Source organism: Arvicanthis niloticus, unplaced genomic scaffold, assembly GCF_011762505.2.
Source record: "Arvicanthis niloticus isolate mArvNil1 unplaced genomic scaffold, mArvNil1.pat.X pat_scaffold_883_arrow_ctg1, whole genome shotgun sequence".
NCBI lineage: Eukaryota > Metazoa > Chordata > Mammalia > Rodentia > Muridae > Arvicanthis > Arvicanthis niloticus.
The window spans coordinates 27,635-50,775 of record NW_023046460.1 but is presented as its reverse complement, the minus strand read 5'-3'; the positions used below and the strand labels follow the sequence as shown (position 1 = coordinate 50,775).

Here is a 23,141-nt window from a genome sequence, read left to right as displayed (position 1 = left end):
GAGAGAAAGCCTCCAGCTGATTGCTCTCTAGGTTTGGGAAACTAAATGGATGTGGGCAGCCAAGTGAGGATGGTTCAAATGTCCTGAGACATCTGCTTCCCATAATGCTGAGCATTCTCTCAAAGCGCTCCAAAGTTTAGCAAAAACAAACAAGCAAACAACAAGCAGACAAACAAGCAGTCGTCCATGTTGGTGCATTGAACCTGTGACTGGAAGTAGAACTGGGAAGATACTAATTTCTTGCATGCAGGAAGCATGCTAGGTTTAGGAGAAGGATTGACTTCTGGAGACTGTCGTATCCTCCATGTATAACTTGCTACAATAATTGAAAAGTATGTAATGTCCAGAAACTGGAACAATGGGTGAAGAAAGGTTGATTCTTAAGGGATTTTTGTCACGACAAAGCTATTATATAACATGTATCTAACCCATATTATAATTAATATTGTTTTCCTGACCAGACACCAGGGTCCAGGAGTTTCATAGCAACCCAGATAAAGTAAAATTATTAGAAATTTTACATTTAAATGTAACAATGGCATTTGTTAGAAGTTTGTTATTCCCTCAGTGGAATAAATGGATTAAACTGCACAGGTGGGGCATTATCAGTTGATGTATGGGGGAGGGGCAGACTGGAAGCTTATGGAAGGCACGATGAGTTTTTTATAATTTAGATTTTGTTAAATGTATAATTTATATTTTTTCATGTTCAGTGGTGTTTTGCCTACATGTATGTCGGTGTGAGGGTGTCAGATACCCTGGAACAGGAGTTATAGACAGCTGTGAGCTGCCATGTGGATACTGAGAATTGAACCTGGGTTCTCTGGCAGAGCAGCCAGTGCTCTTAACTGATGAGCCATCTCTCCAGCCCCCAGTTTCTGTAATTTTAATATCAATCAGCGCTGCTCATTCTGAGTTTTGTTGTTGTTCAGTGAAGTTGTGAGATCTTTACTGAACTTGTAGAATTGGTGTTGGTCTGAATGGTTGAGCAAGAGGGTTTGACTAGAGATTTGTTGAAGTCTCCTCTGGGACATTTTTGCTCTTACTAGCAAGACACAGTGCGGTTGCCCATAGTTGAAAGGCAAGATAATTCTAGGTGGTACAGATATTTTTAAAATGGCAAAAGTCTAAAACTTCTTAATAAACGGTTTGTATTGGCTACAAGCCTCAGCTAGCAGCCCGTGTGATGAGGATGGATGATGTTAGCTTTGAAAGCACCACTGCTCCTAAGTGGGTGCCTTATGGTGAAAGCAACCGAGAGTGCCCATTGCCAGTTGGCCTGTTTAATGGCTTTTATCCCCGTTTCCTCTTAGACAACTGCAGTGACTTGAACTCAGAACTGCAGAGGGTGCTGACGGGTCTGGAGAGTGTTGTTTGCGGCAGAAAGAAGAGCAGCTGTAGCCTTTCTGTGGCCGAGGTGGACAGACACATTGAGCAGCTCACAACTGCCAGCGAGCACTGTGACTTGGCCATTAAGGTGAGTCTTCCTCCTGCTTTGCTTGGTTTTCCGAGGGGAAGGGAAGGGAGAGGACAAACTCCTTTTTTGACATAAAGTTTTCTTGAATACCTATTAGCCATTGAAAGCCATACAAAATATATCGAGCCATCAGCTATAAGCAGGAGCCTTATACATATTTCTTGAGCTAAATTACTTCAGGGGATAAAAAGGCATGTCAACAATGACAAGCATTGGCTTCGCACTAAAAAAAAAAGATGATTTCCTTGGAAATCATTACATTTGTAGCATAAAACCACGTCATTTTGGGGTGGCCCACCATTTTACTTTTTCCCTTTTCTTCTTGAGATAGGATTTCAACATGTAGCCCTAGCTGGCCTGGAACTGTAGACCAAAGTGCCCTCAAATTCATAGAAATCCACCTGCCTCTGCCTCCCAAGTGCTGGATTAAAGGTGTATGCCACTGTGGCCAGCTACCATAGTATTGTCATGTTGAAAGTTGACCTTAGAGGCTTTCTTACAGATTTAAGATTCCTAGAAACCCAACTGTATGAGGTAGCAGTCTATGCTGTCCAAAGAGGGAAGGGATAAGGGTCTAACTGTGTCACCCCATCCCCAGCCAGTGGGTCTCAGCCACACCTTTTTCCTTTTCCTTCTGAGAAAATATGGAGTGAGAGGAACAGCGTGTGCACACCCTCGCCTCTTTCAGAGTAATAGGGAGGTCAGTCCCTTCTTGATTCTGGGCCTCAGTTGTATTTCTATTACTTCATTATGGCTTAGTGTCCTGGACCTTGCAGCCTATACTTGCAAGTCTTACAGGAACTTATGCAAAGGAAGAGATTTGTTTGTCAGGAAGAATTCTGGATTGCCTAAGAGGGTAGTAGTGAATCACGAAATGCAATTCCAGTACTGCTGCTCCTCCAGTTGCAGATGGGAAGATCTGGCCCACTGGTGCTTCTGCCTCTGGAGCCTCCCAAGTCCCAGATTTGATTGTAATGCTAACTTGGAATTCCATTCTTCTCAGTGGAGGAGTGAGGGTGGTGTGCGCAAGAACTTCTGGTAACCAGCAGTGGAGAAAACAAGAGCCAAACAGACTCTCTTGCATTTGAAGGGAAGGACAAAGGATCACTTAGGGAAAGAGGCAGCAAGATTTGGGTTGCTTGTCTTCCTGGGGGGAACTGGTGTGAGTCCTTGCAAATGGCTGACTACTACTATGTGTTTAGTGTTGGTACTCTTCTGTTTCTCATCAGTATGTGTTCTCTCTGCTCAGCAATTCCCCTTCTATTTAAAAACCAGCTGGCCTAGGGTCTTTGTAAAGGACAATATGGATGAATAGTTCTCAGAACAAGCAGAGAAAGTTCTTCCTAATTGTATGTTTCTTCCTGGTCCTTTAATTCCATGTTTAAAGAACTCTCCAAATAATAAGATTGTCTTCTATTTGTGTCATATCCATCTTATTAACTAAATCAATCCCCACTGTCCGAGGAACCTCCCCGATAGGCCCGCCCTTTCCGGTATCACTGAAGCTTTATTCTTGGCTTTGCCATCTTGAGACTGAACCTCATTCACACCATCTGAATTCTGATGTGACACAAAGAGTGGAAAATAGTGATGTCACCTGCCTTACTGCAGAGCTGGCCCACGGAAGGCCTGTAATTTAGGAAACTTACAATTAGACACCGTGCACAGCCTGCAACCTCGTGTCTGTCACAGCATTTTCAGGATCACTCACTGGCCTCCTGCCTGGATGCAAATTGACCAGCTCTGGGGCTCCTTAAGGAAATAAACATTGTGTGGGCACCACACACAGACTCAGCACCCAGAAGGGACATCCCCCCCCCCCCCCCCCCCCGTTGTCCTTAATTCTGGGAACTGCTGAGTAGCACAAACTAGGATGCAGGCAAGTGACAGCCTCATCTGAGTCTGAGATATGACCATGTGCATAGCGATACCACTATGTGTATAGGGTTCTCCATTCAGCTCCTGGGCTCACAGGTTCCTAAGCAACCTCTGTCCTTCCTGACCTCTTTCTCCATGGTAGTTAGCCTGCTTTTGATGTATGTCTATTTTTCAGACAGTTGAGGAGATCGAGGGAGTTCTTGGTCGGGATCTGTATCCCAGCCTGGCTGAGGAGCGGTCCCGGTGGGAGAAAGAGCTGGCTGGATTGCGGGAAGAGAATGAAAGCCTGACCGCCATGCTGTGCAGCAAAGAGGAGGAGCTGAACCGGACCAAGGCCACTATGAACGCCATCCGAGAGGAGCGGGACAGGCTTCGGAGGCGGGTGAGCATGCAGCCAGACATGGCTTAGGTCTGGGGATGGGGTGGTTAGATAGATAGAGCCAAGGGCAGCCTGGATTCTTAGGAAATCAGAATCTTGGGCTCTGTTTTCACTAGTTCTGATGTTGTTAATAAAAGTAGTTCAAAGATCCTTAGGGGTAGAGCTAAGAATATAAATACACTCTTCTCAGGAATCCTGAATCTGAGAGATGGCAAAATTATGTCTGGGCAGTACATCTCAATCTACTCTACTGGGATGCACTTCTACCACTAGCTCAATTAAAATATTCTGTTAAGACAGTCTAATGATATTTTATAATTGGAAAACATAGAAATTTCCTCTTCTTCACATTTTTCTTTAACTCTATAGTAGCTCCTCTCATTTATATCAAATAGCGAGTCTCTTTTACAGACTCTTATATGTGTGTATGAGTGTCTGTGTACAGGGGTTTATGTATGTGTAAATATGCATTTGTGTAGTGTGCCTATATATGGGTTTGCACAGGTGTACATGAGAGAGTGGCATGGGTGTCCCCGTATCCCCATGAGGACTGGTACTTGTTTGAGAACTGTGGTGACAGTATATATTTCTGTCACTGAAGATGCTGATGGTCCAACATTGAAGCACTTGCATCAACTTTTCCAATGATAGATGTCCACCTGCCAAGGCCCATACATTCTTTGTCTGGCTATGTCTTTGAAGTATGATGGGACTGAGGGTGGAAAGAGTAATTCTTGTATCAGAAACAATTCTTTCTAAACTTCACTTTGAATTATGGGGCTTCCTTTACTCGCTGTCTCAACTGAGGCAGTGTATGAGGTTCCTCATATGATTCTGCACATGGAGTTTAATCAGACACATCTTGTAGGCTCATGGACCACTAACATTGCTTTGTCTCCCTAACTTAGGAAGTAACTTATTCTTCAATAGTGTTAGCATGCGTAAATCTTTCTGTTCTTTAAAGATCTATTTTTATTATCTTAATTATGTCTATGTGTGTGTATGATTTGGACTTGAAAGAGTACAGATGCCTTCAGAGGCCAGAAGGTGTTAGATCCCCTAAAGTTGAAATCACAGGTAGCTGTATGCTGGCGGAAATGGTGCTAGGAACTGAATTCTAATCCTCTGGAAGAACAGTAAGCCAGAATGAACTACTGAGCTATTTCTCTAGTGACAGCCATTCTGTTTCCACTCTGTGTACAGATATTTTCAGTATTCATTGGGGGTAGATATGGAATAAATTACTAGTTTTGAAGGTTGTCAGCCCCATCCCTCATTGTTGCTAATGTCATAATTAAAGGAGCTATTATCCTGCAGCTATCTGGACAAAATCTTTCTGAGCTCACATAAACTTGTTTCTAGAAGCCACCTATATCAGATTCTCTCTACTCGCATCGGGGGCTGTAAAACCTCCTGGTCAGCAAAGGCTTTATCTGGCGATCCTGATAAAGTTGACTTAGCATGGAGACCTGTAGCACCTGTAATTTCCTGGGTCCCACTCCCGATCTTTATGAGTGATAGTCTAATTAGGTGTGTGTTCACTCTTACAGTGTGCATCCGATGGCTCATGTGCTACAACATGAATGATGGCCTTAGATCTAACCATATACTGCACTTTAAAATAAATTTTTCTCTCTAATTTGGGTTACCAAGGCACAGAAGAGCCCTTGGTTATAACTAAAGAGAAAGAAAGTCAGTCTTCCTTCCATCCAGAGCTTTTTCCAGCTCTCGAGGTCAGCACAAAGAGCACTGTACTGTGGGGGTACACACATCATATACCAGAGTCCCAGAACCTGACTGCTGGCGCTCACAGCCTGACCTGCAAAGGCAATGCATATCTTTGGCAAGGCACCTGACATCTCTATGCCTGTTTGCTTCAGCCTTCATCATGGATTAAGGGTAGCCATGATACCTGCTTCAGGAAGATTAAATAATACTCACAAAATAGTCACACTGTGTCTAGCACACAGTAAGTACTCAAAAATGGAGGGGTAGTTGTTTCGAGTAAAATCAAGATTTGAATAGTATGGAAGATTTGCCTTTACACCTTTTTATCCATAAGAATCCTTGTGTGTTTGAATGTCTCTAACCTGAACAGTGAATAATTGAGTGTAAACACATGCATATTTGAGTACATGCACATTTCTGTCAAAATATGTATGATTTTTACCCAGTTGTTTGTGCTGTTGTTATACCTTCTGAAAATTTATATAATGTACACCTCATTTATCTTCAAATAACAAAATCTGAAGTGATGTGTGTTTCTTCAAACATCCTCTGGGATTTGTATATTTACCCATGAGTTAGATTATTCTTTTTATTTCTAGACAATTATGAATCTTAAAGAATTTTCTAGATTCTTTTGAATGCCACTTTTGTAGAGTTTAAATACGGGAAGACTTCCACCCCACCATTACCCAGCATATGTCATTTCCCTGAAGAAGGATCAGTCTCTTGTGGTCTTCTGTTTACATGATCTCCAGCCTTGGAGAATGCATAAGGTTCAATTTCATGTTTGTCTCTGTGAGTCTGTATAATATGTGGATGTTTTGCCCTTCTGTTTCTGTTGCAGCTTTGAGATCCCAGTTCATCAATGTGGCCTGAAAAGCAAATGGGGCCACAGTTATTTCCTTTGTCCATCTTTATTGCTCAGACTTTGACCAGATCAATGAAATTGGTGTATGTCCCCTGCCTGTAATTAAACCAAGTGCTCTCCATAGGTCTTCTGAGCCTTGTCCAAGATTTAATTAAATTAGGTCTTTAATGCAGTCAGTTAACAAATTGAGCTACTAGGCAGAACAGTAACTGAGGGACAACAGGGAAATCTTTATTATTGGTCTTTGTTCATTATTAAATGAGATAATCATTTGTTTCTGAGTATCCTGTAATATAACCATTTATTTCCTCACACTTACAAAAGCAGATTCAATCTCAGGGAAGTTAAGGACTCATGAGAGGAAACACTTTTCTTCTTCCATTCATTTGTACTCTTCATAAATGCTTAGTCTTTTCTGGCCAGGTGGGGGATCACAGTGATAAACTGGGTACCATCCCTGGCTTCAGGGATACTGGAGAATTGATGCAGTGTTATAGGTCAATGGATATGGACAGCAGGCACAGAAGTACACATAAGACAGACTTGTTCTAGTAAGGTACAGTTTCTTCATACTTTTTGCACTTTTGACCTAAATTGCTTAGGTCAGCTGCCATGCAGTCAAAATGATCAACTCTTTCCCTAATCCGTTTGGCCAAACAAGTTTGCTGGGACCACAAAGCCAGCAAATCCACCCCCATTGAATCGTAGACCTGAAATAAATAGACCACAGCAGTCCCGTTGAAAGCCTTATATTCTTTCAAAAGTTGTTCGTATTCACAGCATAAGGTGGTAGTGCCAACAATTTCTTCTTTATACTCTGCATCCTATCTGGGTCTTTTCTGTGTGTCTTGAAGTGAGTTCCACACCTCTCTCCATAGAGGCTTTGTCTTTCTGATCAGCACCATAATTGACTGGTAGCACAGTAGAACTTTGCTAATGAGGGACACACCCTCCCTACAGTGTGATGGAGAGCTTTAAGAGAAACCTGAAGCAGAGCTCTGGTTCTACCACCTTGTTGGGAGTGGTTCAAGGGTCCCTTAGGAAGATAGTACTCACACTGTGTGCTGAGGGAACACTGGGGAAATTCTTCCTGTTGTCACATTTGGGTTTGATCCTTTATCCCTGTCCTCACTGTACCTGCCAGGTTATACAGGGCTAACTCTTCACTATAAAGGAAATAGCCATTTGATTATTAGACATTTGGGAAGAAATTATGAGGGCAGTGCACTCGCCCTTTCTCTATGTAGCCATTTGATCATCAGATCCAGGCACTTTCTGGGGCTTAAAAACAAAGGTGAAGGGAACACACCTGCCAAACCCCAGAGCTACAAAGACACAGGTTTAATTTTCCTTTCCTATTTTGTGGCCCACTTCAAACACCTCAAAATTGCTATTGGTGATAACATAACACTTGCCTAAAGTACTGTGTAAGTTAGTGTCATATAAAGAAGCCTATATTTTCTATACTGGGATTCTTATTTCAAATTCATCTGAAGGCTCTACGAAGGGACATGTAAAATCCCCACTAAGAATGGTTCTCTGCCAAATCGAACATCTGAGCCCAAAGAAGGCAACTTTGCATGTGGTAATAGTCTGCACTAACATTCTGTAGAACTTTTCTGGCCGAATGGGTTTTACCCTTCTGTAGTTTAGGTGTTGTCTCTCCCTCACCAGTTCTAATATATAGTAAAACCATGAGTTATGGCCGAACTGCCTGAAACTGCAGGTATCTGTGAACATGGCCACATATAACTTCAAAACTCATTTATTGATGGCTGACCATGTGCCTTCTTCCACTCGGGACTCTAGTGCCACCTTCATTCCTTGCACGCCATTAATCCACCAACCACATTCATAGGTGACTTAAGAAACTGATTGTCATACAATCGCTTGTGTTGTCCTTGCCCAGCATCACAGCATCTGGCCCTCCTGCTCTCAGGGGCCAGGAACAAATTAAAACAAAGTGGAATGGATGACCACCAAATCCCTTCAGGCTTCCTGCTTCCCACAAACACAGTAGCATCTGGAGGTGCAGTTCCTCGAACAGGGCTGTGCTTTGGGAATGACTCTGGCATCTGCTTGCTGAGTCCTTGAGTAGCTGAGTGTTCTCCTTTACCAGGTCTTGCCAGTGGCCTCTTTGAATGGTGTGCCAGGCCATATGCTCTGCAGATGCACTGAGGACGTCTGACCCACCCCACTCCTCATCTCCATCCCTCCCTTGCTGCTCTCTTGACACTATCTTTGGGTTCCTAAGCCTGTATCTTTGGAAGTTCTTCTAGCAAAGATCTGGAAACAGTAAATCTGTCATCTTGAGAGTGTCTTCATTTTTGCCCAAAACTTTAAAAGGTTTTTTTTTTTTAAATCATCAAATTTATTTTGTAACTCAGATGTAAAAATATTAATATTTGTGCCCAGGATTGGGATTCCACGTAATGTTTTGAAACACATAACATCGGGTAATGTTAAAATCCGTTTAAATTTAGCTGTATCTTCAAGCAGTTGTGATTTCTTAATGGGAAGAGTACTCAAAACTCTTTCTTCTGGCTCTTTGAAGGATCTAATACACAGTTGCCAGCAGTAGTGGCCATACACTACAGAGCATACCAGAACTTCTGCGTCCTCACTATAACTTAAAACCCACTGGTTAGTCCATACCTACCCCTACCAGGTCCCAGTCTGGCTCCTGGTAAGCACTATTCTACTTCCTGACTTTATTTTTTTTCCCCATTTTTTGTTTTTGTGCATGTGTAGTACATAGGTGTGTATGTATGTGTGTATCTGTGTGTGTGTGTTATGTGTATGAATGTGTGTAAGCATGTGTGTGCACACTGTGGAGGCCTAAGGTTGATATTACGAGTCGTCTTTGGATCATCCTTGATCAAACCTGGAGCTTGCCAATATGACTAGTCTTGTTAACCAGCTTGCTCTGTCTGTGACTTCCAGAGCTGAATTACAGGCAGGCCACTGTACCCTCCCCGAGACTAGTCCTCTTGTTTGTGTGATAAGTACTTTTAACTGCTGAACCATCTCTAGCCCTGCTTTTAAAAATACCTTTTATTATTAGTTAAATTTGTTCTGATGCATTAAAATACACAAAATGTATTAGTGGTAGTGTGATGTTTCAGTGCATATATGTTGAGTAATGTGAAAACTATCTGTTCAGGGTGTTTTTTCCTTTATAATGAAAAACTAAAAGTTTCTTTTTTACAAGCTGTTGGAAATCCTCAGACAGGATTACCTGCATGGTGGACTGAATGAGAGCGGCCTCCATAGACTCATGCCTTTGAATACTTGGGTGGAAGTGTTTGGAAAGTGTTATGTGTGTTTTTAAAATGTTACCTCCTTTGGCTGGGGTCTGCCATGCTATTAGCCCCTCTTGGCTTTCCTTTTGTTTCCTCCATCTTTGCTCCAGAAGGTGGTTGTGCTATCAGCCCACTCCCTAGACCCTTGACTCCACAGATAAAAGATACATATACACAGTAAATTTTTGTATAATGTGTTGCCACGGGCCCCAGCTCTCCCCAAGACCTTAAATGATTGTTATGTTCTTCTTCCTCCAAAGCATGGCAGAAAGGGCCACCCCCTTCTCTGAATTTGCCTTTTCCTCCTGGGACCCTTCCACCCAGCAATTGGTCCCCAGCCTTCTTTACTGAAAAAAATCAAGAACCAATTGGAGAACAGGATGTTAGTATCAGAACCTCCCCTTACCAGGAAGGGTTAGGACATGTGGCCTTATAAAAAGAGGCATGGCACTGAGGCTGGGCTTTGGGGTTATAAACAAAATGAAACAAAAACAAACAAACAAACAAACTCTTGCCATCCGCAGTCTCCTTCCCTTCCTCGAGCCCTCATCTTCCTTCCTCCACTCCACCTACTTGTGGATCATGATGTGAGATGTGAGATCTTAGCAGCTCTGGCGACCATGACTTTGATTTACTGTCATGGACTCTCTCCGAAACTTTAAGCCTCAAATTCCACTCTTTTTTTAGTAAGTTGTATTGGTTGTGGTCTCTTATCACAGCAATAGAAAAGTAAATGAGACATCCTCTAATCATCTTCTATGTAGTACATGCCAGAGCTACTTTTATCTAACTAAATCTTACTGTCTACAGATCTCCATCCCTCCTACCCTCTAACCTCCAACCTTGGATAACTTCTATTCTACTCTTGACTTCTGAGCGATTAACTTTTTTTTTTCACACATGAGTGTTGCTCAATGTTGATATATGTATCATTTCCTATGGATGATGTAGCAATTTCTCATCAACTTAATGGCTAAAAATACTCAAATTCGGTCAGGCATGGTGGCCCGAGTCTTTGATCCCTGTACTTGGGATGCAGAGGATGACTCTGTGAATGTGAAACCGTGTTGCTTTAGTGAGTTCCAGGCTATCCAGGGCTGTATAGTGAGACCCTATCTCAAAAACAAACAAACAAACAAACAAACAAAACCACCCCAAACCTCAGATTTATTATCCTACAGCTTTGAAAGTCAGAATCTAAAATGTGTCACTTTTACTGACTTCCAAGTGTCAGCAGGACTGTGGGCTTCTGGAAGCTTGAAAATAGTCAGTTTCCTGCCTTCACAGCATCCAGGGGAAGCTGCCTTTTGTAGCCTTGCCCCTCCCTCCAGCTTCTAGGTGAGCTACAAGGCATCTTCAAGACTATCTGACAGTTCTGTTTTCTTTCTTCCATGGCCCAGATGACTCAGGACCACCCCCATCTCAACTTCTGTTAGCCATTTATAGGTGTTGGGGATTGAAGGTGTCACCCATAGTCTGCCGTGTATTAGATTTTATGGTGACAAGGTTTTTTGGTTTTTACTTTTGTTTTTTTTTCAGCATTCGATGGATTTTCTCAAGACTGTCATAATTGAAGGCTAGGCACTGCCGTACCGAATGAAGCAGATCAATATTCTTGCTTTCAGAGGCCATCATAAGGAACAGTCTTTTAAAATTGGGTATCAGCCTTTGTGTGATAGTCCACACCTGTCCTTCTGGGGACTCATGTGATAGAGTTTCAGAATAGTGTGGACTACATACTGAGATTGTAGTGCAAGGGTAGAGAGGTGGGGTGGGGCTCAATATCAATGCCTGGTCCTTTTTTGGCATTGCTTCTTACTACTTATAAAATCGCCTCCTTTTATCTCATTAGGAACCCTGGATATGTCTATTGGGACATAGTCTGCTCTGTTCATCTTTTCATCTGGAGCAAACTCTGATGGGTTAGCTGGCTGCCTCTCTCCTTTCTTCCTCTTTAAAATTGTTACTCCACATCTGGCAGCTTCCTGGTCGAAAGCCCCAGTCTTCTGATCTCTAATGACACTAGGTTGGGCTAGTTATAAGTTTGATGTCTGAGGTAGGAAGAGGCTTGGCCATATACACCAGTGTTAGATGATAATAGGATGCTACAGTGTGTGGACAGCACAGACCTGAAGCCTACATCCAAATATGCTGTATCTTTGAGTTTTGAGTTACTGACTTAGAGATAAGGTTCAACCAAGCTAGGCTCAGGCACACGATCCTTCCAACCTTCTTAATGCTAAAATTATAAGTATAGAATTGTGCCACAGTTAATTTGGGGCTTTTTTTTTCTTACAGTTGTTCCTTCTTCACCACTCCAGAGAGTCTATTAGTTCCTAGAGTAGCACATTTTGTATACTTCTTACAGACAGATGTGGTAGGAACCTATGGGCTCTGTTGGGCAGAGAACTGTTTGGCTCAGGAGCCCACTCCCCATCTCTTGCCCTCCTTCCTGTCCTCTATAATGTCAGCTCTTATGCCTGGCAACTGGAGAATTTTATTGTCTTTCTTTTTCCCTGGGCAATGAGTTTCTCTCTCATAGTATCTTTTCCATACAACAGCCATTTCCATGCATTGTTAGGAAGAGTGCTTGCTGGCTTTTGCTAAGGCCATCATATGTTGATGTTTTAAGTTGTACTGTGCTCAATCATGGGGACAGCAGCCTTTGAACAGCTGTTTCCAGCCCCACTTCTCATCTTGTGCGAATCTGTCAGTGTGAATCGAGTCCCTGCTGCCCATCTTGTCAGTAGACTGGCCGCTTCCCTTCAGATGCACCATAGAATGTGCTGTTTCTTCTCTCAGTGGGGTGTCTTACTCCTCTTTAACCTTTTTGAAGTATACGCCACTCTTATTTATATGACTGCCCCTTGCACATTCTTCTCTCTTTTCTATCCTTTACTATTATTTTAATAAGGTCTCCAGAGTTAGAAGATAACATGTCTTCAGACTTGACTTGAATGGACGATCAGCCGAGCCCTTGGTGCTGATGAGTAGGCTTGCCCATCCACATCTTCTTACTTTAGTACCCTGGCTTGTACCCCTTCCTTATGTCTAACATCTGCTAATTCAGTCCACTATACCTAGCAGAGAATTTACTCCATGGGGTGGGCATCCCTCTGACTTTCACCATCCCTCTTCCTGCAAATTCACCTTTCTTTCTGCCTGCCCATGCTCTCTTTTCCTTTCCCCTAGTGGAGTGGGTACTCTTTTCCCTCCCCTCCACTGACCCTTTGCCCATGTGACTATACCTCCTTCCCCCTTAGACCTTAGCCACATCCAGAATTCATTTGTTTTCTCTCTCTCTCTCTTTCTTTCTTTCTTTCTTTCTTTCTTTCTTTCTTTCTTTCTTTCTTTCTTTCAGCCAGGCTCTTTCTACATAGCCCTGGCTATCCTGGAACTCTCTAAGTACACCAGACAGGAGTTTCCTCAAATTTCACATGTCCAAAGTTGATATCATTCTTTCTGGAGGTTGGGAATGGGGAGGGACACTCCCCCCCCCTCTGTTTGTGTGTGTCTGTGTGTGTGTTTCCACTGTATTGAGGAATATCATGACTTATGACTTATGATGTCACCAAGCTTCAAGTGTGGGCAGCTGTTTAGTTTCCTTGAATATTTATACAGCTGTACTGGCCAGCACAGTAACAACTAGCCACATACAACTATTCAAGTTTGAATCGAAACAAGTTTCAGTCAAATACAGTTTAAAATTCATCTCCTTGGATAAACTAGACATACTGCAAGTATGTACAGGCTGATCCTATGCATCTGGTAGTAATCTATAGGGTGAGCAGACATGGCTGCTGTAGAACACTGCTGTCAATACAAGAAATTATGTCTAAAGATAGAGTCTTACCTCCATACTCCACCAGGGTATCCATATGTGGAAGGGACTGATCTCCATGCATCTAGGTGGGTACTGGAGTGTCTTGCCATCTTTATTCTCCATTCACTGTTTGTGACCCCATCCCTTCCCATCCATACCATCTGTAAACATCTTACTTTCTTCTTCTTTGTATTGGTCCTCTTTCTTCTGTTAACCTAGTAAAACAAAACGGGCCCAAAACCCTTAAATGAGACCCAGAGAGAAGCAAGAGTCCACTGTCTTCATCCTGTGTTGTGAAGGAGAGACACCTTTTCTACAGTTGATGTTGCTTGTGGACTTCATTTTGATTGAAGATTTCCATCGTGGTTTACTAAATTCTGAGCCCTTGAAAGATAAGAGCCTTACCTTAAACACTATCAGAGTCCTAGTGTTGCAACAGATCAATTATTATGCATGGATATTAGCTATGTATTGAGTTTAATCAAGAAAGTAGCCTCTCAGGGTCAGAGGCTGGGGCTGAGGGACCTAACTCAGAAGGGTTGTCAGGTAATACATACCTTTCCTAGATATATCAGTTTTCCTTTGGATACACTTTGAATCTTGGCCATCCCTCTTCAAAAGAAACAAAACAAAACAGTAACAGAAAGTATTCTGTAGAGAAAAAGCATGTAGGGGGCCCGAAGCAGAACAACCACATCTGCTACTGGGAGGAATGTCCCCGAGAGGCAAGTCCTTCAAGGTGGAGTACAAACTGGTCAACCATATCCAAGTGCACACTGGTGAGAAGCCCTTCCCATGTCCCTTCCATGGCTGCGGGAAGATTTTTGCCTGCCCTGAGAACCTCAAGATCCACAAGAGAACCCACACAGGTGAGAAACCTTTCAAATACGAAGGCTGTTAAAGACAGTTCGCCAACAGCAGAGACCACAAGAAGCACACGCATGTGCACACCTCCAAGAAGCCCTCTATCTGTAAAGTATGAGACAAGTCCTATATGCATCTGAGCTCTCTGCGCAAACACATGAAGGTTCACGAATCTCAAGGATCAGATTCTTCCCCTGCTGACAGTTCAGGCTATGAATCTTCCACTCTACCCCCTATAGCTTCTGCAAACAGTAAAGATACCACTAAAACCCCTTCTGCAGTTCAAACTAGCACCACCCACAACCCTGGATTTCCTCCCAATTTTAACGAATGGCATATTTACTTTAATAAAAAAAAAATCTTCAATAGAAGCTGAGATTTATCAGGTAATTAGTATAAATATAGAATTTTTAAAAATGTTATTTTTTAATATTACTGGGGTCCAAGAATTCCAGATCACAATGTGCACTGCAGGGTTACACCATCTCTACAGGATGGAAAGGAGCAGCCTTTGGTGTCTTTCAGTGTCTGCCTCTCATAGCTCTTGATTTGCAGCCATTCTCTAAATTACTCTTCACGTGTCCTTCACTGGTCTCCTATCTCTGTCTCCAGCCTCCCACCCCCCACCCGCAGCCCCTTTTAAGAAGCAAGTCATTGTGTGGTTCCAATTCTAAGTCCAGGATGATCTCAGATCTGTGGTATCATCCCATCTACAGAGACTGTTCCGAAATAGTCTCATTCCCGGGTATTATGGAGAATTGGGACATTACTGTTGAGGTTGTCCTGATCCAACCCAGTCCCATGGGAGGAGTGAAAAGGAAATCTCCAGTGGCTGTCTGCCCACCCCCTGGTCCTTGTCTAAGCTAACTTCTTGGCCTTCAGTTCTAGTGTTGGCTCATCTATAGGAGATGGTCAGGGAACCCTGCAGCTGCCCTTCCTTCTGTGTGGCTGCTCCATCAGCTAGCTTTTTGTCCTACTGATGAACACTGTCATTTAAAAATAGGGCATAGTCCAAAAGGAAGGTATCGTTCTTTAATTTTTACAGGGTCCATAGCTTTTTAAATGAGAATGTATAAATGAGAAATTACTGGACCACATGAATGCACATAGGAAATGACTAGAAGCGATTGCCTGAGAGCGGTTAGCAGGGTCGTGCAAACCTTTTCTGTTTTAACCTGCAGTGCTACTTAGCTTTACCTCAGTCAACATTCAGCATCTTTGTGAATAGAAGAACAAATGTTTCTAAAACACGGGTCATTTTAAATGATGCTTTAATACATTTGCTAGAACTATTTGTAGTTTTCAAAAGCCAACTATGGTTGGTTTATGCCTGAATCCTTGTGCTGGAGAAACTGAGGCAGGGCAATTGCTGTAAGATCCAAGACCAGCCTGGGATAAGGAATAAGATCCTGACTCAAAAAATTCCTAACCGAGCAAACCAAGTACACTCACTGGTGATTTAGGAGCAGGCCAGTGATGGCTTCCTGCTCCGCTTAGCCTGGATGTAAGTTTTAGAGTGACATTAACTTTGTTAATTATTCAGAACCTTATTGACTCCACCAGGGAAGCTGCCTGAGAACATAGTGGAAGCACAGTCCCTCACTCCCCCCTCCCCCTCGGCTCCATGGCCTGATGAACCTCCATACTGACACTGCCTTTGATTTGTCAGGGAGTATTCCAGAATAAACTCCCATCATGAATTCTGTTTGACTCCAGCAGGCATGTGTCTTTGCAGTCTGGTTATGTTTTGATTGCTGCCCTTGTTTCTGTTGTGAGAACACTGTTCATTTCTAGCAATCCCTAGCTCCTGGAAGCCACAGCAAAGCATTAAGCTCTTTTGATCTGTTTCCCTATTGAATGCAATTTGCTCCAAGGGAATTTCCCTATTTTGGCTTATAATATGTTGATGAATTATTGAAACTTCAATTACTTTTGGTTCCCAAGATAGCAGGGTAGAGATAGCCCAGACATTTAATATGAAAGCTTTCTAGAAGCTCTTAGAGAGGGGGAGGGCGGGGGCTGTGTATCTGCTCTCTGCCCTTGCCTGGAAGGGCTATGGCACCAAGAGCTAGCATAGGGTTGGGCTCTGCTCTGCCCGGCTGTGATGTTTTGTATAATGCTTTGTAGCCTTGGGTCAGCTGCTCAAGGTATGGTTGCCTGATGTCCAGCATTCAGGCCTTTGGAGAGCTCATTAGATGGAAGATTTCTGGCTTCGTGCAACCCTGATAAATCTGAGCCACTGGGGTGGGCTTCCGCTTCCCTGGTTTCTCACTAGCCTTGAAGAGGTAGATCTGGTATACCATAAAGTTTAGAAAACCATGCTCTAAATGTTTAGGTGTGCCTTCTGGCTGTCTGTGTCTGGTGCTTCAATCATATGAATTTTTGGACACTGCAGTCAATCGGAAGCATAATAAACTAGGCTTAGTAGTACTTCCCCATAATTCTAGCATTCAAGAGGTAAAGACAGGAGCTTCAGAAGTTCAAGGTCATCTTGGTTGCATAGCAAGTTTGATAATAGTCTTGGTACTCTGATGATTAAAGTGTGTCCATGGTTATCATAAAGGTTGCAACTGACCTCACTTACTGGGATGTTTCTCCCCTTGGTGGCCACAGAGCAGTAACCATAGATAATGGAGACTTAGATATTCATTGTGGTGTTAATAGGACATTTTACTTTTTAAATTTTATGTGTATGGGTCATCTGATCCCCTGGGACTGTAGTTATAGATAGTTATCAGCCTCCATGTAAGTGCTTCAAATTGAGCTTTGGTCTCCTGGAAGAGCAGTCAGGGCTCTTAATAGCAAACCATCTCTCCAGCCTTCACTCTTGTGTCTTAAATGTATTCACAGGGCTCTGTTTTCTTCTGTTTTACTTTTGTTTTTTTTTTTCATGCTTTAATTATTTAGGTGTTTCTCTCTACCATACCAGGGATGCTCTGAGCCTTGGTTACCTGGAGGAACGCTACTGGTACCTTCACTGTCACTCCAGTTTGGTTTCATCTCTTTCCTAAAGCCCTGTTTCTAAAAACTCAAAAGTTTGTCCAGTATTGCGTATTGTCCAGATGCTGTGCACACAGTTAGTTCTACCTCCCCATCCCCCACCCCCACCCCCACCCCAGCCACACCTCTACCAAGCTCACCCTGACACATTCTCCCATGGAACCCAGCTCTCCTATCATATACCATTTTATATTCTCTAGAGTAGCTTCAGGTGGAGGTTCAGTCTTCCCAAGTTCTGCTGCCTTGGAGCACTCGAGACAGATGTTTCTAGTGTGTGCAGGCACAAGCGTGTGTGTGTGTGTGTGTGTGTGTGTGTGTGTGTGTGTGTGTGTGTGTGTAGACTCTTCTCTATCCCTGTGCAGCCTCTGGGTTTCCTAAGACTAGAGATCACATCCTTATCTGAGTTGCAGCTTTTCTGCATACCTCCCTCCTATGTTGGATGCTTCCAATACTTAGGTTGCATATTCTCTCTTCTTGCTTGTAAATTACGGATGATTGGTCGGGAGTGAGTACACTTAAGAATTCACTAGCTTCAGTGGACTTGGCCAGACGAGCAGCACAGTTGAAAACTTTGCCTTAGGCTGTCTGGCTCTTTGGCTGTTTAACCTGGGAAACCACCAACTCCATCTAAACGGATTTTGTTTTCAGGTCCGAGAGCTTCAAACTCGGCTGCAGAGTGTGCAGGCGACTGGACCTTCTAGCCCAGGTCGCCTCACCCCTGCCAATCGCCCAATTAACCCCAGCACTGGAGAGCTAAGCACCAGCAGTAGCAGCAATGACATCCCCATCGCTAAGGTGAGCTCCCTGGGATGAGTCTGGGAGGGTCAGAACACTTCTTATCGAAAAAACCCAGCCGTGGCTGAGTCCACCATTGTGAAGCATACCAGTATATATCTGCTAGTGGCTTCCCCTGGGACTGAGTGTCAACTCTACCAAATCAAGCTGCAGGGAGAGATAACCCACTAATAGGTTTAAGTCTCTCTTAGATGCAACCTGTATACCAGGTCTCATTAATCAGCCTACTGGAAAATGTCACAGCTGACAAGCCATTGTGGACAGTTTTGTCATGTGCGACCTCACAGTGGAACTATCAGCCCTTAGGGGACCCTGAGTGATGATGCAGTGAGTTCCCCCTCAGAAGAATGACAACTGTGCCAGCAGAAGAAATACATCACAGAGCTGAACTTGGAGGTGCAGGCCTATATAATTCCAGCCAGGAGGCAGAGGCAGGAAGAACAAGATAAATTCCAGGCCATTCAGGAGTACATAGTGAGACACTGTCATAAAAGGAAAAAAAAAAGAAAAGAAATACGTTATTACCACTTGTTCTCTGCCAGTGCTTTTGTACAATTTCCTAAAATGGTGTCTTCCTGCCTGCCAGCGTTAAACAGTCTCCACAGTGAAGCTGTTTCTCAGCCTTTATGTTTAGTAAGTTAGGTGAAACCATTGCTTCTTGACCATGCATGAGTTCTGCCTCCTAAGGAACATTTTGAGTGGTTACAACTGGAGTGCTGCTGGCATCTTGTGGCTACATGCTATAGATGCTACACAATAGCTCGCTCTACCCGGGCTGAGGTGCCTGGCCCTCAATGTGCTGAGGTTGAGAAGCCCCAGTTTAAGTTTACCGCAGCAGAATTGAGCCAGGGGATTCTTTTGAAGTGTTTTGATCAATCACTTTAGATGACAGGGCTAAAAATCGCATAAGCCTTGCTTCAATCTATGCAGGGGACTGTCGTGAACTTTCTGATAAATTTTTCTCTTCTTTTTTTTTTTTTTTTTTAAAAGATTGCTGAAAGAGTGAAACTATCAAAGACAAGATCAGAATCCTCGTCGTCTGATAGGCCAGTCCTGGGCTCAGAAATCAGTAGCATTGGGGTGAGTGTCTGTGATGGGCAAGGGAAGGAGGAACCCTATACAGCCAGCCAGACCAAGGCTCCCAGAGGACAGAAGTGTTGATGTTCGACTCCGACTTGTCAGTGAATTGGATAACAAATCATAAGGGTTTCATTCCACAGAAGCAAAGCCAAATGTATAAAGTTTCTAAATGGTGAATTGCTACTTCAGCTTTAAGGTAGATACCTCCCCTGATTCCCCCCTCACACACTTGAAAAAGTAAATAACATTTCCAAAAGGTAAATAACATTTGGTTAGTTATTGGTGATGCCGGTGAATGTCTTGAAGTATCTGCTTCATACCATCGGGCCTCCCAGAGTCCTAGGGGGTTGCAAAACTCCAAAAGAACTGTCTCTCTGCATATACAACTTGAAGGGAAACACACTGTCCAGGGAGTGGGGGATGCTGACTTGGAAGTGGGGCCCAAAGCTAGCTGAGCATGGGCTGGACCTGATTGTTCAGTGTGAATCTTCATACTAGTGTCTCTCACCTCCAGGGAGGAAGACTGAAGGCTGGTGAGGAGACAATGGAGTAGTTTCAGCTCTTTTACTGTTTTTTTTTTTTTTTTAAGATTTATTTATTTTATATATATGTGTGCTTCAACTGTATGTATACCTGTGTGCCAGAAGAGGGCATCAGATCCTAGGACAGACATATGTGAGCCACCATGTGGTTGCTGGGGATTGAACTCAAGACCTTTGGAAGAACAAACAGTGATGTTAACCACTGAGCCATCTCTCTGGTCCTATAGTTTCAGTTCTTTAAGGAGTATGTTTTATTTTTTTTTCCTTTTTTTATTGGATATTTTTTTATTTACATTTGAGATGTCATCCCCTTTCCTCATTTCCCCTCCCTAGAACCCCCTATCCCATACCCCCTCCTCCTTTTTGCTTTGATACCATTTTAATTACATGCAAGTATTAGGGTCAGTTCTAGGTTGAGAATCTAGCAATACAACAGATGCAAATAGTCAAGGAACAAGCAAGACAATAAACACAAATAGTCAAAGAACAAGCAAGGCAAGAAACAAAAGTTCTATGAACACTCCCATGATCACTGTTTTTAAGGGCTTATCAGGATGACTAAAATATCTGAGCCAACCTCCCTGTCCTAGCCCAAAGTCATTTTCATGTCTGAAGCCTACTTCCTTGTTCTAGCCTAATATTTAGATTCTCGCCTGAAATTACTTCTTTGTTCTAGCCTAAGATTTAGATTCCTGCCTGAAATTACTTTAAAAAGGAGTATGTTTTATGATTAGGCATGGAACTGGGAGAGCTAGCTGCTTGATTCTAGGGCAAAAGGAAGGAGCCTAAGAAACAACCCAAAAACTCACTTTAATTTCCTAATTGAAAGTTTTGCATTGTGCAGAAACCACATGCATTCAGATTCTGTGCCAAACCCAAACTGTGAGGATAAAGGGGACAACATCTCTCTTGGGCTACAGTCACCCAAGACTATGTCTGTAGAGTGTCAGGAGTTCAAGATAGGAGAAGAAATTCCAGACTGTATTTAAAGTCCTGGATTTTCAGGACTTTAGGAGAGCTGGTGGGCTTGTTGTTTCCCATCATGAGCTATTCAGGAGGTGCAGCTGTGAGGTGATTGTGTTTCACACAACACTGTCACAGTCATTTTTTAATGCTAGAATTATACCAACTGAGACCCATGAGACTCAGAAGGATAACTATCTGCTGGCGCCAAATTCTTAAGGAATCTTGGCTTTAAGTTGTTGCATGTGCAGATTGTACCTGGGGACCGGTGTTTCTGACCTGACATCTCTGGGGGTCGGGGGTAATTGTGCTCATTTTTACAGGTTTCCAGCAGTGTGGCAGAACACCTGGCCCACTCCCTCCAGGACTGCTCCAATATCCAGGAAATTTTCCAAACCCTCTATTCACATGGATCTGCCATCTCTGAAAGCAAGATTAGAGAGTTTGAGGTGGAAACGGAACGATTAAATAGGTAAAGAAGCAATCTGACATATTTCTCTGGAGGGGGCTGAGGGTAGGGGTGTGAGTGGGAGCTGCTTCCAGCCCTCATTCTAAAGGATCATCCAAATTGGCTTGTGGATTGTGACCTGAAGTGAGATTACCAGGCTGGCGGGGTTGAGATGGAGACATGACATGCTCATGGCAGACAGGGTCAACCTCACAGGCCCGAGACAGACATTCACACAGGGCCTTGTGTGTAGGAAGGTCGAACAGATGCATTCTGACTGTGCCGTTACTGTTGTTAATCCTTAATCATGTATGAACAAGGAGCTCTACCCTGCCTCCTCAATTCATGTTGGACCTTGCAAAGTACACAGCGAGTCCTGGGAGCAATCCCCAGAGAATGTCAAGTAGGTCATAGGCGGCTGCCAAGTGCATGGGCCAGTGCTGCGGAGAGTCACAGTGGGAAGTCCTGGAATGTTGAGTCAGTGTCAGGGGGTGCTTATGTTTGCCAGACATAGCAAAAGCAGTGTGCTGAAGCTGTTCTTGGCATTGGCCCCACATGTTGGTCTAATCCGCTGCTCTTTCTGAGGGCTGTCTGCATTTCTTTATGCACTCTGCTCATGTGCACAAGCCTGAGTCCCTACATCCATCCTAACGAGAAACGTTTACCATATACCACCTTTTTAAATTCTTGCCCATTCTCCTGATATAGACAGATGTACTGTGCACTCCTACTCCTTGGTAAAGACAGGGTTAGTGTATTCTCAATGACGAGGGAACTGCTTCAAAAGCTAAGAAGGACCACAGCCAAACCCGCTGACCACACTGACTCAGACTCAGTTCCATGATAACAGAATGGCCCCTTGAACAGTTTCCAAGAATGGCGTGGCTGCCTTGACTTAGCAGTCTTCAGGGAGAGCACAGGAAGACCATGGAAAGCTCATGAGCTCATCAAGAAGGGATGCGAGCACTAATTCTCATCTACCATTGCTTAATTCCATTCCTCTTGTGTGTGTGGCAAAGTGGAATAAATCAGACTGGCATGTTACTCCTCTCTGATATGAAGCTGTTTTAGTTCTTGAGAACACAGGAAATGTGGTAATCTGGTCATCTCAAAATTTGCTGTTTTTAAACGAATGTGCGTGTATCTACGTGTGGGTATGGGCACGTGAGTGTGCCTGTGGAGGCCAGAGGCATCCGATCTCCCTGAAACTAGAATTTAAGAGGCTGCCCAGCATAGGTACTGAGAATTGAACTTGGATCCTCTGCAAGAAAAGCATATGTTTTTAACTGCTGAGCCATCTCTCTAGGCCCATTAAATAATTTTAAATCTTAAAATTAAAAGTTTTCCTTGTTAAATCTACAGTCTTTTAGAATGCCAATCCTCAGAACAACAAAGCAAAACCCTTTTTCTCCACTGGCCTTCCCAGACTTAGACCTGAATCAGATATGCCCTTTGCAATTGAATGAAGCCATATGCCTTCAGGGAACCCTCCCTTCAGCTAAAGATCTCTTCTCTGGGATTGCAAACGTCTACTTTGTTGCTGAACTTGGAGAAGGCAACTTTCTTCTCAGTCATATGCACTCAAGAGAGAACAAAGAAGGGACACTATTTAGTTCTCAAAAAGCAGGTTATATGTCTAGCATCACACAATGGATGCTCACAGAAAATGTCTTAATGTTCAATTTGTGAGGATTAGGCTAGTCTCCCTCTGCAATGAGAAAACAAAGGCTTTGAAGTGGAAAGTTGAGAGATGAAGTCCAGTGCAGTTATTTGACAGGCAGAATTCCAGACCCTGCCCTTTGCCCTCACCCTGTTGTTTTATGATCATAGCTGTGGTCAGAACCTAGGGCTTCTTAGAAATACTGTCTTAATGACTGTTATTTTATTGTTTCAACATTAAAGGACTATTACTTAAAAAAAAAATAAGCCTAGTCTTTGACTCAGATTTCCTTGGGATAGGGAAACATACTGACACAAAACTGTACTTACTCATG

The 23,141-nt window shown here is 43.2% G+C and overlaps 1 protein-coding gene across 1 annotated transcript in view; it reads left to right on the top strand.

Annotated features, from left to right (window-relative positions):
* Positions 1-1,192: 1,192 nt before the first annotated feature.
* Positions 1,193-23,141, top strand: part of LOC117702498 (colorectal mutant cancer protein-like) — a gene marked incomplete at its 3' end in the record, with an annotated part of 48,011 nt that continues 26,062 nt past the window's right edge. The window contains 5 exon segments of the mRNA XM_034493614.2: positions 1,193-1,477; positions 3,531-3,737; positions 17,968-18,114; positions 19,105-19,194; positions 21,023-21,171. Of these exon segments, the coding sequence (XP_034349505.2) occupies positions 1,193-1,477; positions 3,531-3,737; positions 17,968-18,114; positions 19,105-19,194; positions 21,023-21,171 (878 nt within the window).